This window comes from Meles meles, chromosome 9 (assembly GCF_922984935.1).
Source record: "Meles meles chromosome 9, mMelMel3.1 paternal haplotype, whole genome shotgun sequence".
Taxonomy (NCBI): domain Eukaryota; kingdom Metazoa; phylum Chordata; class Mammalia; order Carnivora; family Mustelidae; genus Meles; species Meles meles.
In genome coordinates, this window is record NC_060074.1 from 8,141,951 (window position 1) to 8,156,848 (window position 14,898).

General features: G+C 37.9%; 1 protein-coding gene across 3 annotated transcripts in view; it reads left to right on the forward strand.

Annotated features, from left to right (window-relative positions):
- Positions 1–14,898, forward strand: part of SLC39A10 (solute carrier family 39 member 10) — a 97,141-nt gene that overhangs the window by 32,361 nt on the left and 49,882 nt on the right. Inside the window, exon 1 of one of the 3 annotated variants that reach the window (XM_046018268.1) lies at positions 12,724–12,967. The exons of the other annotated variants lie outside the window; for them this stretch is intronic. Coding sequence (XP_045874224.1) covers positions 12,877–12,967 — 91 coding nt within the window. The 5' untranslated portion in view covers positions 12,724–12,876. Of the gene's footprint in view, positions 1–12,723; positions 12,968–14,898 lie in introns of those variants that run through there. 3 annotated transcript variants of the gene reach the window in all.

Here is a 14,898-nt window from a genome sequence, read left to right on the forward strand (position 1 = left end):
AGTCACTTAATCTAGGCTTACAGTATTATAGTGATGCAGAGATTTGCTTTCTGTCTTAATTTAGTAGCATGTAGCTTTGTATTGCCTCGACTATACTGAAAATAAAATTGGAGAATGTTAAAATTACATGATTTTTTAAAATTCAAATTTATTTCGATCTGTGACTTAGAATGATTTCTGAAGAATAAAGAGTCTCAAGGACTGTAATAACCACAAGATTTCCTGTAGTCATATAAATAAGGTTTCAAATTAGACCAGTTACCAATACGCTGAACTACTTTCTTTTTTGTTAATTTCTGTTTCTAATTCTGTTGAGTTGGTCATACAATGACTGTTTTTTCCAAAATAAGCAAGTGTATTTTCAATAAAATAAGCTACAATCAGAATATTAAAAAATGTTTCTAGTAGGTATAAAGGTGATTTTACTACTGAAATTGTGAAGTTTAAATAACAGCATTATTGAAGTTATTTCCAACTGTTGAAGAGACTACACAATGTTCAGACATGTTAAAACAACACAATAATTGATCTATGACGTGACATAATAGTGTCAAATTTTATTTTTCTGTTATCAGAACATAAGGTTTTTTGATTGCTAGATATAGAGATTGGATATTTAATAGATTTTTAATACTTGATTTTCATATTAAAAGATGTTACAAGAATGGGGCAGTGGTTGGCAGTGGTTACAGGTTGAAAGTATAAGGATAAAATCAAATCTTTTTCAAGTACTATTTAAATTGCTTTAAGTAAGAGTTATTGGTAGATGATTTTATAATTACCTAATTTTGTAATTATATTTTATAATTACTCATTACGTTGTAGATACTTTACTGCTGAAATTGAGGGAGACATGAGGTAACATTTGCTCTTGAAGTAATTTTTAACAGACATGTTTACACTTAATATGTACCTACTTTTGCGGACCATCCATTCCATTCAGAAAAGAGGTTTTTGGGGATTAGAACAGTGAATCAGAATGTTGTAGGAAGTATCTTTCTCTTACTAATAGTAAGATTATGTCATAGGGCCCAAAATAAGAATTACTATGAACTTAAGTATGAAAGTTATTTTTAATCCTGCAGTGATTATGTTGAGACTTGTCAGTCATTGATCACTTCAGTTTTTAGACTTATTTTCATTCATGTGGAAATTAGGAAATCTAAATGGTCTTCAGTTGTGGTAACAAAATTACAAAGGTATGCATCCCACTGTTCTGTTATTTTAATGCCTTAAAAAAAGAAACCATTTCCATGCCTTCATGCCCCTAAGCTTTTTTTTGAACTCACTTTATGTATTTTGTGAGTTTTGAGTTTTAAAATAGTGGTTTCCCTTAAAGTTGTCAGCTGAATTTGTAATTAAAAAAAAAAATGTGTAGATTACTAAGGGTCAGCAAACTATGGCCCATCCACCAAATCAGCCTGCTTTTGTGAATTAAATATTGGAAAACAGCTTCTTCATCCACTTACATATCATATATGGCTGCTTTTGTGCTGTAATGGCAGAACTGTATAGTTGACTTAGAGTCTGCACTGCCCACAAAACCTAAAATAGTAACTGGCTTTTTAAGTCTGCCAATCCCTGGATCCAGTCTTAAAGTTATTTAAAATAGTTAAAATTTCTTAGAATCTATAGAGTTAAAAACCAGTAGAAAAACACTCAAATAGAAATTTGTGGGTAATAGTATGAGTTCTCGGGTGTGTTTTTTTTTTTTTTAACTTAAATAGTATAGATGCTTTTTGCTTCTTCCCCTTTCCTTTTTCTCCCTCCATAGGAGGGATGGTATCTTTATTATGCTTGGAGCTGGAATATGAAGCCCTTGGCCTTCAACCTTCGGTTTCCACCTAATTCTGTCAATTGTTCTACTTCCCGTAGCATCTCTCATAGTTCATTTAAAAGGTGATAGTGTCTTCCTTGTACCTCCTTCAGAGCAGAAAATGCTTCATACTTATTTTTATGCCTTGCCCTGTTGCTGTTCCCTTCCCTTTTTCTTTCCTCACACCTCTCATAAAGTAACTTAAGATTGCATGTTTACAGGCCCGTGAACAAATGTTTTGGTGTAATACTTCTCAGTACTCTGCTGAGGATGAATTATTACTCTATTTTGATTATATGAGAAGAAATATACTTTGTGTTTTGTTATAGGGGAGCATAACCTCTAGATGAAGGAGGCTGTGGAATTGATTTTATATGCCTTATTAAGATACCTAGAATAATATGATTAGTTATTATATAAGAAAACAGATCACTAAAACAACATATTAGAAAAACATAACTAATGTTTATTACAATTATAAATTATACAAATTTATACAGTTGTACAGTTTATAATTGTATAATTTCTATACAATTATGTATTATTGTATAGAAATTATACAATGTATAATTGTATAAATTTATGCAGTTACAAAATTGCGTTCTATAATGAAATACAGAAAAGTTAGGTATTATATGTATTCTATATATTATAAAACAGTGAGATCATGCTTTCCATTCCAGTGGAACTTTTTTAGTATAGAACTTAACTGACTTCATAATTTGTTAATGTTTGGAACACATTAAAAACAAAACTTCTTAAGGTTTTGTTTTAAATTGGAATACTCTAGTTTTTTTCAAATAGAGTGAATACATTTGATGTATATAGCCAGTGTAAATAGAAAGTTTATTTTCAAGAAAATAATGACACTGATTTAAAAAACAAGGAAATCACATATATTAAAATAAAATCACTGAAAGATTTTAGGAAAAAGTGCTCTTTAAATTCACTGTAAATATTATGTAATATATAATTTACAATTTGCAGCTTTTCCTATGAAGATTTTTGCCTAAATTACAAGTACCTAAAAATTTATTGAAGATAAAATATAAACTTTTTTAGTTTAACGGGTAAGGATGTATAATTTGTTAGTTAAATGGTTGTTTTTCTTTTCTCTAAAAAATAAGTAAATTTAGGGGTCTTGTTAATTTTAATTGGGTTTTTTGTTATTTTAACCCACTGAGCCACCCAGGTGCCCCTGTTCTTTGTTATTTTTAGAAGAAAATAATGTCAGGAGGAAAAAACTTCTTAAATTTAGAAACCATAGAAGAAATTGCAAAAGGAGAACCTGGGTGGCTCAGCCCTTAAGCATCTGCTTTTGGCTCAGGTCATGATTCCAGAGTCCTGGGGATTGAGCCCTGCATCCCATCAGCCTCCTTCCTCCTCTCACACTCCCCTTGCTTGCGTTCTCTCTCTCTGGCTGTGTCTCCCTCTGTCAAATAAATAAATAAAATCTTAAAAAATTATTTTTAAAAATTGCAAAAAAATTTAATAGGTTTCATTGCATGTGTATGAAAACCTCTACTACATACACGAAAGGGAAAATACTGCTGTAATCAAAACAAAAAGAAAGCACAGAACCGAAGATGTTTTCTGCAGAAAATAAGACCAAGTCATGTTTTACAAAAGCTCATATAGGTTAGTAAGAATATTGAGACACCAGGAATCATAATGAAGTCAAGATAGGGCAAAAGCTTCTACTTCAGAATTAATAGGACCGAGCACTACAGAGAACGCTGGGATCACTGCTGGTGGTGGTATAACCAAGCCCATTTCCCTAGAAACCAGTTTGGACGTGTGCAACAAGACCTGAGAAGTGCTAACGTGTTTCGTAGTCTCCCCCCTGCATCTTGAAGTTTTCCAAGCAAGTAACCAAAAATAATAGCACACATTGAAATTAAAGTGATTGCATATTGTGATTCAAACTCTGCTAATGCTTGTGAAAATCTTGAAACTGTAAGTAATTCATTTTCTTTAACGTGACAAAATGTGATTTTGTTTAACAAAAGATTTATAATCACTGGCACTTATTTTTGTTTTTTGTTTTTTTTCTTTTTCCCTACTGAGTAATTGCAGCATGGTTTGTTTAAGCCGATTTTTAGGGTTTTTTTTTTCCCCCCCAGTCATTGTTGTACATGAAAATAAATAATTCTGTGAAGTTTTTAGGGAAAGGGGAAAAAAAAATCAGTCGTTGCGGTGGTCTTTCATGTTCTTCTGCCTAGAGAGACCGGGAACTCCTTTTGTTTCATTAGTCGATTATTTCGTGATTCACTGCTGTGTCTCCAATGTGTTCATTAGTGCTTGCTGATTTTCAGTTCAAGTCATTATCTGTTCAATGAAAGATGAAAATTTACGACTCCTTCTTTCAGTACCTTCTCCCATTATCTATACCCCTGCTTTTTTCAGTACAGTTATCCTGTAATTTTGGTTTAGGACAGTAGTGTTATATTTTTATGACTTTAAATGTTATATAGCTATTATAATAAACGTATTTTTTCTTTCCTGTAGAACTTTGTTTTTTCTGGCATTAATACTTAATTTCTTTTCCATGTGCGTATCACGGAATCTGTCTCACCTCTGTGTCTGAATGTAGCTCTGTAAGAAAGGGAACGTGCCCTCAGAAGACTGTTTACAGAAGAATTCATAGTTTTCTTACATGCTGGACATTGTTAAACTTGATAATAAAGATGATTGATAACTGATAATGAAATTGCTGTTTGCTACTAATCATTAGTAGCTGATAATAAGTTGTTGCTACTATATAATAATTAGTTGCTACTAATAATAAGTAGCTTCGACTTAGGAATTAGATTTTTGTAAGATTTTGTTAAATGACAAGAGCTGAATCTTCACTTTGTTCAAGAACTAAGAATACCTGGGTGACTTAAAATAACTATAGGGACACTTAAAATGAATCACACAGAAAGCTTCCATGGTGAAGAGGATATAGCTTGCGTTGTCACCATCATCAAAGAATATTATAAATGCTACAGAAATGTTCAAAAATGTTTCATAAAGATTGCCCTGGACATTCTGTGATTTTTTTTTTTCCCTCTACTCATGGAAAGGATCATTTTAACTGGCAGAGCTTATGAAAGACAAGCTGGTGCAAAATCAGGGACGTGTAACAGTGACACAAAGGGAAAAGCCAAGGTGAATGGACTGATGAAAATTTGAGAATGGCAGGAACTATTCTTAGAATAAAGGCAACTGCCCATAGCGGTGAGTCAATTAGGCATGTGTGCCTAAGTCAGGTCCTAAAGTTAACACTCTGAAGTCCCCTTTGCGTGTTACATAGGTTTGTAAGCCTTCGGAGTAAAAGAGGTTGAAGTCTAGGGTAACCTAAAATTACAAACATTTCAGTAGTTTCAAAAGGCTGTCGCAGTATTTTGTGACAGATAAAGCCATTGCATTACTAATGACAGATCAGATGTTCCTTGTATTTATAAGTAACAGAACAGACGCAGGAACATCATAGGTGGCGTTCGGCGGTATGATTCCAGGCAGTGTGTAAGGAGAACTGGAAGAGCAGACTTGAAATCGTTGTTTTGACACATAGGGAGAAAAATGTAGGTTTGTACATGAAAGTTTAACATACAGTGAAGATAGATTTGATATGTTGATACTTGATTTGGTTCATTGAATCTAGGCTCGGATGTTTTTATTCTCTCTTGATAAAGTTAGTGAAACAGGAGCTTCTCTGGATTACATACACCCAAGTTCCCTTACAGCACGCATCCAACTTTTTATATGGATGAATCTCAGGGGAAATATTAAGAGACTGTTCGAACGGTGGTGGTTTCTTGGGAAGAGCTACGCTGGCATTCCAGATGAAAACTACGGCATTCGTAGATGAGGTCTCTGGTCCAGTGGGAGAATGAAAAAGCAGAACTTGAAGCTGTACGAGTATGTAGCTAGCTGTTCCTGCTTAGAACTCATTACTAAAAATAATTTTATGCCTTGAAAAGTTTTTTTTATGCCTTGAAAAGTTTTGTAATATCCGCGAAACTGGTATGTTGTGATGATTCTTTCCTACTTCTCAAATACTGGTGAACTGGGTGTTTTGTAATTAGAATTGGCCTTGGACGCACTAATGCTAAATGTGCTCTTGAATCTTCTCAATAGCACTTTTTCGAAGGAATCAAAACAAAGCCCCCTCCCCCCCCGCCCCCCCCCCATAGATAGACTTTTTGGAAGTTAAGTGATAGATACTTAGAGCCGCATTTAATACCTTAGGGTAATATACTTACTTTACAGAACAGCTTTATATACAGTAGTTCTGTTGATGGATAAATGCAAGTGCTCTTCCCCCTGTTTCGCGGATTGGAAACCGCGACAGTGCTGGGATGAATTAGAGACAAAGGTTTCCGATTCTTGGTTCTTTACTGTGTACAGAGTGCTGTATTCAGCATGTATGTCAGAAATGAGATTTAAATAGATCCTGGTTATATTACCGTTAATAACTTGCACTCAAATAGCATTTAGCATTGTAAGTTAAACAGAAATATGTTTAAAGCTTTTACCACTTTAAAAAAAATACTTGTTATTTTACTTGGTTGTTTTAGGTTACTGTGAAATAGAACAGGTATTAATATCCCCACTTTACAAATGGTAATAAGACCTCAAGAGGTTGAGTGATTTGCCCAGCAACTCCTCCTAGCGAGTGAGTAGCAGAGACAGATCTCTGAGGTCTTTGCTTTCCGGAGTGGTGCTTCTTCAGTGTGCGAAGTCTCATGTTGTGTGTATTGCTTGCTGTTGACTAACAGAGGGAAACCAAACTGGTGTCTGGCTACCAATGTGGGTGTAAAGATTAATGAAGTCATTTAGTGGTATAAATGTTAGTGATTCAGGTTGTATATAAAACTGGTTTCTACTATTATTTAAAGAAGTCCTATAATGAAATCTTCTAAAAAATGAGATCTTTTATGAAGTTGGGATACTGTGTACATTTATTAAATGGAATTTTCACATAAAGTTTATTCAAAGTATGATATATCTATATAATCCAGGTCGAGTATTTTCGTTATTTTTTTCTTTTGATTTTGCTGTCACTCAGCGACATTCAAAATACCAATCCTGGAGCATTGAAATGCTTAGTTTTAAAACCTTGCTAAGCAATTTATAGTATTTTTCCTATGATTATTTGTGTGCGTGTGTATGTGTATGTATGAGAGAGTGAACTGAGATATAAACTTCCTTTTAAAAAACACCCTCTTGGGGCGTCTGGGTAGGTCAGTCTGTTAAGTGGCAGCCTTCAGCTCAGGTCATGCTGGGATTGAGCCCTGTGCAGGGTTCCTTGCCTAGCAGGGAGCCTGCTTCTCTCTCTGCCTGTCGTTCCCTCTGCTTGTGTGCGCGTGTGCTCGCTCTCGCGTGCTCTCTCTCTCTCTGATGAATTAATTAATTAAAAAATACTCTCTTGAGTAAAAGTATTTTTTTAAATCAAATATTAAATAGATTATACACAGGGTATATACTACAGGCCTTTCCAGTAATAGCAGCCTGGTGTTGGAAATAGAATTATTTTAGTATCTGTTAGTTATTATTATATGTCAAGCAATCTGTTAACTGATTAGCAGATCTTGTTAACTGATTTTGTTAACTGATCTGTTGCTAATCTTACTGACTTTTAAGTATTAACCGTAAGTGGGGCGCCTGGGTGGCTCAGTGGGTTAAGCCTCTGCCTTCAGCTCAGGTCATGATCCCAGGGTCCTGGGACTGAGCCCTGCATTGAGCTTTCTGCTTGGCAGGGAGCCTGCTTTCTCCTGTCTCTCTCTGCCTACTTGTGATCTTTCTCTGTGTCAAATAAATAAATAAATGTTTAAAAAAAAAAAAAACCTTTAAATATTAACCATAAGTAATCGGAGATAGTATGTTTTCCCTTTAAAAATTTAGATGACTCACATTAGTAAGTATCTCACAGTGTTAGGTTTTATCATATGTAAATATTGCTGGTGTCATAGAGAGAGTCCTAGATACTCAAGTTAGAGGTTTGCCACACACTTGAAATACCACATTAATCATATATACATCCTCTGGGTCTTCGATTTCTGTTTATAGGAGTATTTAGCTAGTATACTTAAATATCTTTTTATCTTAAGCCTTCTGTTACTCTATTATGTCTATATGAAATGAAGATAATTATCTTTATACAAAATATAGAAAAATTTGTATTGTTAGCAATTAGTGTATATTTCAGTTTGTTCTGATATAAGTGTCTTAATTTTATTTAAAAATTCAAAAATTGGAATTTCACACTTCATGCAGAAAAAATTACCATAGAAAGCTTATAATTAAAGATGCTTATAAGCCTTTTAAAAGAACTTGGTGTGGAGATTATCAACCCTAATTGCTTCTATTTGTAATAGAAATGTGCACAGATATGTTTAATCATACAGTTTGTTAAGCAAGATCCTTTGGTTACCAATAATACCTTCTTTCTTTCTGGTTAAGAAGTGGATTTTCTATTAGAGTATTTTTAAGTGCATATGAAAACTAGTGAAATTAGGTCTGTAGTTACATGAGTATCAGTTTCTCGGTTTTGAATTGTACTATATTATATAAGATGTTATTGGGAGAATTGGGCAAAGAGTGTATAGAAACTGAACTGTATTTACAACTTGTATTTTAAATTATTTTTTACATTTAAAAAATTTTTATTTTTTACAGAGAGAAAGTGTGTGTGAATGGCAGTGAGGTGTGGGGAAGGGCAGGGGGACAGGAGAGAGAGAATCCCAAACAGGCTGTACACTTAAGAGCTGAGCCTGCCTTGGGGCTCGATTTCACGACATGGAGATTGTGACTTCGGCTAAAACCAAGAGTTGGATACACCCAACTGATTGAGCCACATATCTTTTTTTTTTTTTTTTTTTAAGATTTTATTTATTTATTTGACAGAGAGATCACAAGTAGATAGAGAGGCAGGCAGAGAGAGAGAGGGAAGCAGGCTCCCCGCCGAGCAGAGAGCCCGATGCGGGACTCGATCCCAAGACCCCGAGATCATGACCTGAGCCAAAGGCAGCGGCTTAACCCACTGAGCCACCCAGGCGCCCCGAGCCACATATCTTAAGTTATGTCATATATATATATATGTATAAAATATGTCTGTGTATATATATATTAAACTACATATACAGGTGCCCATATCTTAAGTTATTTAAAACAAGAAGTTAAGAAATAAGTTTGTTTTTGGAGATGTGCAAATAGAGGTTTGTTAATAGAAGCTATGTATTGCTGATTTTACTAATTGAAAGTTGAAATATGTATATATAAATGATAGTTAAAAAAATATATATATATATTTTTAAGATTTTACTTTTTCAGTAATATCTGCACCTAGCATGGGGCTTGAACTCAAAATCCCGAGATCAAAAGTTGCATGCTCCACCAACTGAGCAAGCCAGGCACCCCTGAAATATATATTCTTTTTTTAAGATTTATTTGACACAGAGAGTGCATAAACAGGGGGAGCAGCAGGTGGAGGGAGAAGCAGGCTCTCTGCTGAGCAAGGAGACGGTTGCAGGCGTTGATCCCAGGACCCCAGACTCACCACCTCTGCTGAAGGCAGACGTCTAACTGACTGATCCACTGAGCTGTCCCTGAAATACGTATTTTTAATTAATTATTTATTTTTTAAAAAAGATTTTTATTAATTTATTTGACAGAAATCACAAGTAGGCAGAGAGAGATATTGGAGGAAGCAGGCTCCCCACTGAGCAGAGAGCCCAATGCGGGGCTCCATCCCAGGACCCTGGGATCATGACCTGAGCCGAAGGCAGAGGCCTTAACCCACTGAGCCACCCAAGCGCCCCTGAAATACGTATTTTTTTAAAGGATTAAAAATTATTTTGGTGACACTTGTGTGGCTCAGTCCATTAATGGTCTGACTCTTGAATCCAGGTCAGAGGATCTCAGGGTCACGTGACCTGCATTTGTCTCCGAGCTCAGGTGGAGGCTTCTTGAGATTCTCCCTTTTCTCCCTCTGCTTCTCCCCTTACTCAGGCCCTCTAAGTCAGTCAGTCAGTCAATAAATAAAATCCTTGAAAAAAATGGTTTTGTCTGAAATAAAACACACCTCCAGGAAAGTACCCAAAGGTTAAATATAAAGCTTGACAGTTTTCATGAAGTGAACATACCCGTGTAACCGCTCCGAAGAACGAGCACACTGACAGCTGCCCCGAATTCCCTGCTTCCTCCCCACCACTTCCCCGAGCAATTTATAACCCCTCACTGAATACTTAGTTCGTTCTTTTTTTTTTTTTTTTTTTTTTTTTTTTTAAGATTTTACTTACTGGGCGCATGGGTGGCTCAGTGGGTTAAGCTTCTGCCTTCAGCTCAGTTCATGATCCCGGGGTCCTGGGACTGAGCCCCACATCGGGCTCTCTGCTCAGCAGGGAGCCTGTTTCCCCTCTTCTCTCTCTGCCTGCCTCTCTGCCTATTTGTGATCTCTGTCTGTCAAATAAATAAATAAAATAAAATAAAATAAAGATTTTACTTATTTGACAAGAGAGAGACAGCAAGAGAGGGAACACAAGCAGGGAAGTGGGAGAGGGAGAAGTAGGTTTCCTGCAGAGCAGGGAGCCCGGTTCGGGGCTCGATCCCAGGACCCTGGGATCATGACCTGAGCCAAAGGCAGTGGCTTAACCAGCCGAGCCACCCAGGCGCCCCATCTTGGATGATTTTTCAGAGAGAAATAAGCTGGATTGTTTCTCAAGCCGCTGTCCTTTTGGGAGAGGTTCGTTGCAGGAGCTGCTTTGTCTGCGCTGACGAATGCATACTTCATCCAAGTGATTCTGAAGCAAGCATTTGTGTAGCAGTTCTGAACTGAAATGCAAAAGTATGAATGATTGACTGAGACGAAAACATTTAACTCAGGTTTAAATTTACACCTATGATGTCATTCATGTATTTGCATTCCTGTGATACTCCCTTGGATGTAAATAGAGAAATCAAGATATTTAGAATCCTTATAATAAGCAAATTGAGTCCTGTACGTTTAAAACATGACACATGACAATCTGAGTCTCATACAGACCACCCACAGTCATCGTGTTTCATGTGAAAATGGGAACCCAGAGGGTAATGAGACAGCAAGCACAGCTGCCGACCGTGTTACTGTTTGTTGGCCTTAGATACCCCTGACTCTCCTGGAGGAGCAGATTTGAGGCTCGCTCTCTGCATCTCCCCTCCTGTTTGCCTGTCGAATAAACTCTCTTCTTGCTGAGCCGTCGATGTCTCAGTGACTGGGTTTGCTGTGTGTCAGGCTGTACAAACCTGGGCTCAGTTACAAATTTGGTGACCGACCGGGAGCTCCTTGCCTGTGGTTTGCTGACCCCCAGTCAGTCACGGGAGTCTGGTGCTGCCTGGGATCTCTGTCCTAGGGACTCCGTCCCTGGTGCCCCAGCTCCACGGGGTACTATGAACTTCTGGTTAACTCCTGTGGCAAGGAAACCGTGTTTGGTTTGGACGGCTGTCTCTTGGTAAGCGCTTCATGGCCACGCCCAGCCTGTGAGCCTGTTCTTTCTTCCTTTCCGTTGGGTCTGGCTTCTCAGATTTCTTCTCCCATCCATTACCTCCACGTCGGGGTTATTGTTCTCTTAGCCTTCTTCTCTTAAGGAAAGGCTGATTAGAAGCCGTTTGGTTCAGTGGGTGAGGACGACTTTCAGGGGAGGAACCAGTGCTCACAGAGGTACCATGGACTTCATTGGGTTGGTTTGTTGCTGCAGCTTTTGGTATCTTTGGACAAAACTGGCCATGTTCTGACCGGAAAATGACAAGATGATTCCCACATATTTAGTTGCGAATCCATGAAAAGAAAAAAAAAAATCACCTCTTTTTGTAACACTGCTTGGCCACAATATTTATTAGACTTCAGAGAAAAATGGTAAATAGGTCCATAAATTATAATACCGTCTTCCAATTAGATTTGTTTTTTATTATTATTATTTTTTTAAAGTAATCTCTACACCGTAATGGAGATCAGATTCACAACCCTGAGATGAAGAGTAGCATACCCTCCCGACTGAGCCAGCCAGGCACCCCTAGATTTGCTTTATGAAAGGGAGACACTGGGCCTTTAGTGAGGATTTTGTTTGTATCTTACTTCTGTGTTTGTGTGTCCATGTATGTTGTAAATGTGAGATATTTTCTGTCTTTCCAGATGGTATTGCTAAAATTAGGGTTTTTTTCTAAAATTCATTTGTAAAAGAACTCTAGTTAGTTGATTCCTAGGCAAACACTTACAAGAATTAGATTTTCTAAAATCCAAAAATAGAAACTAACCAAGTGTTCTTCAGGTCCATGTGATCTGGGAAAATACTCAATACTAAAGATAATTTGAGGTTGTTGGTTTAATTAAAATAGGCGTGTCTTTAAAGTTGTCAGCTTTAGAGGTAGAACTTCTGTTCTGCCTGTGTTTACCAGAAGTGAGGTAGGCTCATGTTATCTTTGTTGCCAAATTTGTCAGAAAGGGGGAAAAAAAATAAAACCTTAGAAAGATTTCTAATAAATAAGACCAGTGGAGACAATTCTGTATGCAGGGAAAATGAGACTCATTATTTAAAAGGAAAATTCTGGGAGAATATCTGAATGTAAAAGGAAAGTTGTAGAAGGTTTATGAGAAGGGAATCTTTGGAAGGGAATTTTGTGCACAGTTGGGATTAAGATTGTGGAGATTAGTCAGTAAAAGAAGTTCGCTGGGGGGCGCCTGGGTGGCTCAGTGGATTAAGCCGCTGCCGGCTCAGGTCATGATCTCGGGGTCCTGGGATCGAGCCCCGCATCGGGCTCTCTGCTCCGCGGGGAGCCTGCTTCCTCCTCTCTCTCTGCCTGCCTCTCTGCCTACTTGTGATCTCTCTCTCTGTCAAGTAAATAAATAAAATCTTTAAAAAAAAAAAAAAAGAAGTTCGCTGGGGAGTAGTCAGCACCCGGAGAAGAGAAGGGAGTGCGGAGAGCCAGCTGAGACATCAGCAGAGCCTCGGCTGATACCTGAGTTCCAAAAGTTGTGTTGCCCTTAGAACCATCCTGAGCTGCGGCAAAAGGAATGCACTTTTATACCCTCGTATTGAATGGTCAGTGGATGTGACCACCTGGGAAGAGAGCGCCCTTTTGGCGAGGCTGCTGTCTTCAGTCCACGCAATCCCCGCCAGCCTCTGAGAGGTGAGACCTGTTGGCCGGCATTCCCCGCGGTCGAGAGCTTTCCTTTCTGCGGGAGGCTCTGATGGGGACATCACCATATCCGAGACAAGAACACCCAGTCTGTGCATTGCCTTGGTGTCCTTGTCTTACTAGGTTTACATACATATATGTACACACACACACACACACACACACACACACACACACACTTACTAAGTATATATCAACGTGGGAGGTGATAGGAAAAAGGAGGGACCAGATTTTTTTTTTAATTAGAAAACTTCTTTTAAAATATATTTTGGAATGAATGAGTTTTATCAGAAGTACCCCAGCATAAGATTGGAATTTGTGGGGGGCTCCTGGGTGGCTTAGTCGGTTAAGCATCTGCCTTATGCTCACTCTCTCTCTGTCAAATAAAATCTTTTAAAAAAATTGGAATTTGGTTCTTCTCTTTGTAAAAATAAGTTTCTTAGATTATTTGTCTAAATTGTAAAACCAAAGGTTTTTGTGTTTGGTCTGCCTAGAAAACCCCTTCGCATTTGCCTTTAGAATCTCTTATTACCACCTTAGCTAAATAGATCATTAAATACTAAGTTTAGTAACGCTGTGTAATGCTATTTAAGCATGTTCTTTAAAACCTTCTGATATTTCTGACAGACTGCCCAAATTCAACTTCTGAGTGAAGTCTTTCTGACTAATGAGGCTAATTTGGTAGATCAAATTACATGGGGAGCATTGTCAAATAAGTGATAATAAGCCTTCTTAGGTTATATTGTATAGGTGAATGCAGTTGCTTTTCCAGAAATTATATAAAATTCCTAAGGTTTTACCAAATCCTCATATGATGTTATCACTTAATAATTCTAAGTATTGAAGTATTGTAATGACAAATACCTGATACCTTTAGATTCATAAAACTAAACCAAGAATTTTCAGCACTGGGGCGCCTGGGTGGCTCAGTCACCTGCGTCATGATGCCGGGGTCCGTCATGATGCCGGGGTCCTTGGATCGAGCCCTGCATCTGGCTCTCCGCTCAGCGGGAAGCCTGCTTTTCTCTCTCCCACTACCACTGCTTGTGTTCCCTCTCTGCCTGTCTTTCTGTCTGTCTCTCTCTCTGTCAAGTAAATAAATAAAAATCTTTTTTTTTAAAGGGATTTCCAGAACTAATGGGAAAACTGTACGATTTTTGGTGGAAGTGAGGGTGATCTGAGAAATTATGTTTCAGTAGTACACATTGGTGGATGTTAGATTCCAGTTCTGGTGAACTCTCTTTTTTTTTAATTTATTTGAGGTGGGGGGTGCGTGAGCAGGGGGGAGGGACAGAGGAAGAGGGAAAAGCCAACTTCCCGCTGAGGAGGGATCCTGCCACAGGCTCCATCCCAGGACCCTGAGATCGTGACCTGAGCCAAAGGCAGATGCTTAATGGACTGAGCCACCCAGACGCCTCTGATGTACTTCTTAAGGATTAGTTGTTTTCCTGTAAAACTGGTCTGTATCCTGAATTTTTCTGGTTTTCTCAAATATCTGGCTAAGACTCTCCAAACTAAGGTTTCTGATTTTATCCTTTTCTCTTGACTTGGAATCATTGAGAATTAAAACTTCCTTTTTTCCCTGAAGCTCTACAAAGTGGAGCTAGATACCTTGAGATAAACTTCGGAGAAAATTGCCACAATGGCCCGTGTTTAGATAGTCTTCATGCCTGTTGCGATACGGGCCACTCAGAGATCACGAGAGATACACAGATCATCGAACAAGTTTGCTCCAGCTGTTGTCATTTGCTGGATCTGCCACTGGAAAATCCAGATCTTGTGATCCTCACAGAAGCAGTTTGATGGGTCAGGGATGAAGAGGGGTGCTGGCTGCTGGGGTGACCCGTCAGTTACTACTCATTGCCAAGATGATCAGAAATCAGATTGCTTGATGGCCCAAAGGAACAGGTGCACGTCAGGCC